This window comes from Arachis duranensis, chromosome 10, assembly GCF_000817695.3.
Source record: "Arachis duranensis cultivar V14167 chromosome 10, aradu.V14167.gnm2.J7QH, whole genome shotgun sequence".
Classification (NCBI taxonomy): Eukaryota; Viridiplantae; Streptophyta; class Magnoliopsida; order Fabales; family Fabaceae; genus Arachis; species Arachis duranensis.
The window spans coordinates 6,521,380-6,522,713 of NC_029781.3; the positions used below are offsets into that span (position 1 = coordinate 6,521,380).

Sequence of the window (1,334 nt, forward strand, 5' to 3'; positions counted from 1 at the left end):
GCTTGATTACAACTCCTTCAAAAATGCCATCAGACTTGAAGTTAGGTGCGAACAGTCTTGGATCGACCGGCCCTGGAAGCCTGAATGAAAGCGTGAATGGTCCAGGCGAGCACAACTGCCGGACTTTCATGTCATAAACGCGTGATTGTTTTGTTATGGTTCTTCCACCACCTAACAACCCCTTGATGTGAACCCTCCCATCATTTTCAATCTCACAACTGAATTGACCTGATACAAAAACAAGACAAGACTTACTAGTGTTAGTTATGTTTCTCAAAATATTAGTCCATCATGCTCATTGCAACAATGGTAATATATACTAAAAGAAAAGAATGTCACAGAAATAACTGTTCTGGACTTCACTTCCTATGGTTATCCCCTTTGTTAAAGGCATTAAGCTAGCTATGGAGTTCCTCAACATCATTCATGAACATCATTGATGGAACAACAATTATCAGAGAGGCCTATAACAAATGCTATGTTGTATAACATTTAAAAAGGCCATTTCCATTTTTTGTGGTTTATAAAAACAAAGAGTCCAGCATATAATCATTTATAAAATGCAATCACAAGAACCATGAGTATCAAAAAGAGGAGAGACATACTATAATCTTTTCTGACCCCTGGTAACGAAACCCGGAACAGATATGCTGCTTTACTAATGCCAATATCCACAACACCCACAGGTGGACCACATTTCCCGCTTTTGGCTGTCCCTGTTAAAACAAAAGACGACCCTTGCTCGCATTCGTCGACGTCTGGAATAGAGAGAAGGGGCATCAATGAAGGTCCATCCCATCTGCTACAAATCTTCTTCGAATGATCTCCGGTGGCATATTGCTTTGTGGGGACAACATGGGGGAACTCCGGTGTAGGCGGAGTGTCGTCAATGTACTTTCTCTTGTACTCTTGGGTAGACTGTTTCTCCGGAGCCTCGTTGGCTCCATTACTATCACCAACATCCTTGCCTACTTGAGTGTCAATTTTAACACCTAAACATTCATTTTGATCCAACTTTAAAGTATTCACACCAGTTAAAGACATGAACCTATTTAAATCCCTCTCCTTGATGCCGGATGAAATAGGATCATCGATTAAAACAATGCCTTTAATGATTCTAAAGCTCTCAGGGAACCACCTCTGTTGATGAAGATCCAAAGGGTAAAAACTTGTAAACTGCTTACTATTCTCAGTGAAATCAGAGCTTGGGAAAAGCAATTTTCCCTTTAGATACATATGAAACATATTGATATCAAGAACAAGACCAGGGAGAGCATATCTTAGTAAATAGTAATACAATCTCTCTAAGAGAGAAATGCTAACATAGGAAGGTC

At 39.9% G+C, this 1,334-nt stretch overlaps 1 protein-coding gene across 1 annotated transcript in view; it reads right to left on the minus strand.

Annotated features, from left to right (window-relative positions):
* Positions 1–1,334, minus strand: part of LOC107468771 (increased DNA methylation 3-like) — a 1,989-nt gene that overhangs the window by 141 nt on the left and 514 nt on the right. The window contains 2 exon segments of the mRNA XM_016088135.3: positions 3–228; positions 606–1,334. The exon segment at positions 606–1,334 is cut by the window's right edge and continues 62 nt beyond it. Of these exon segments, the coding sequence (XP_015943621.2) occupies positions 3–228; positions 606–1,334 (955 nt within the window).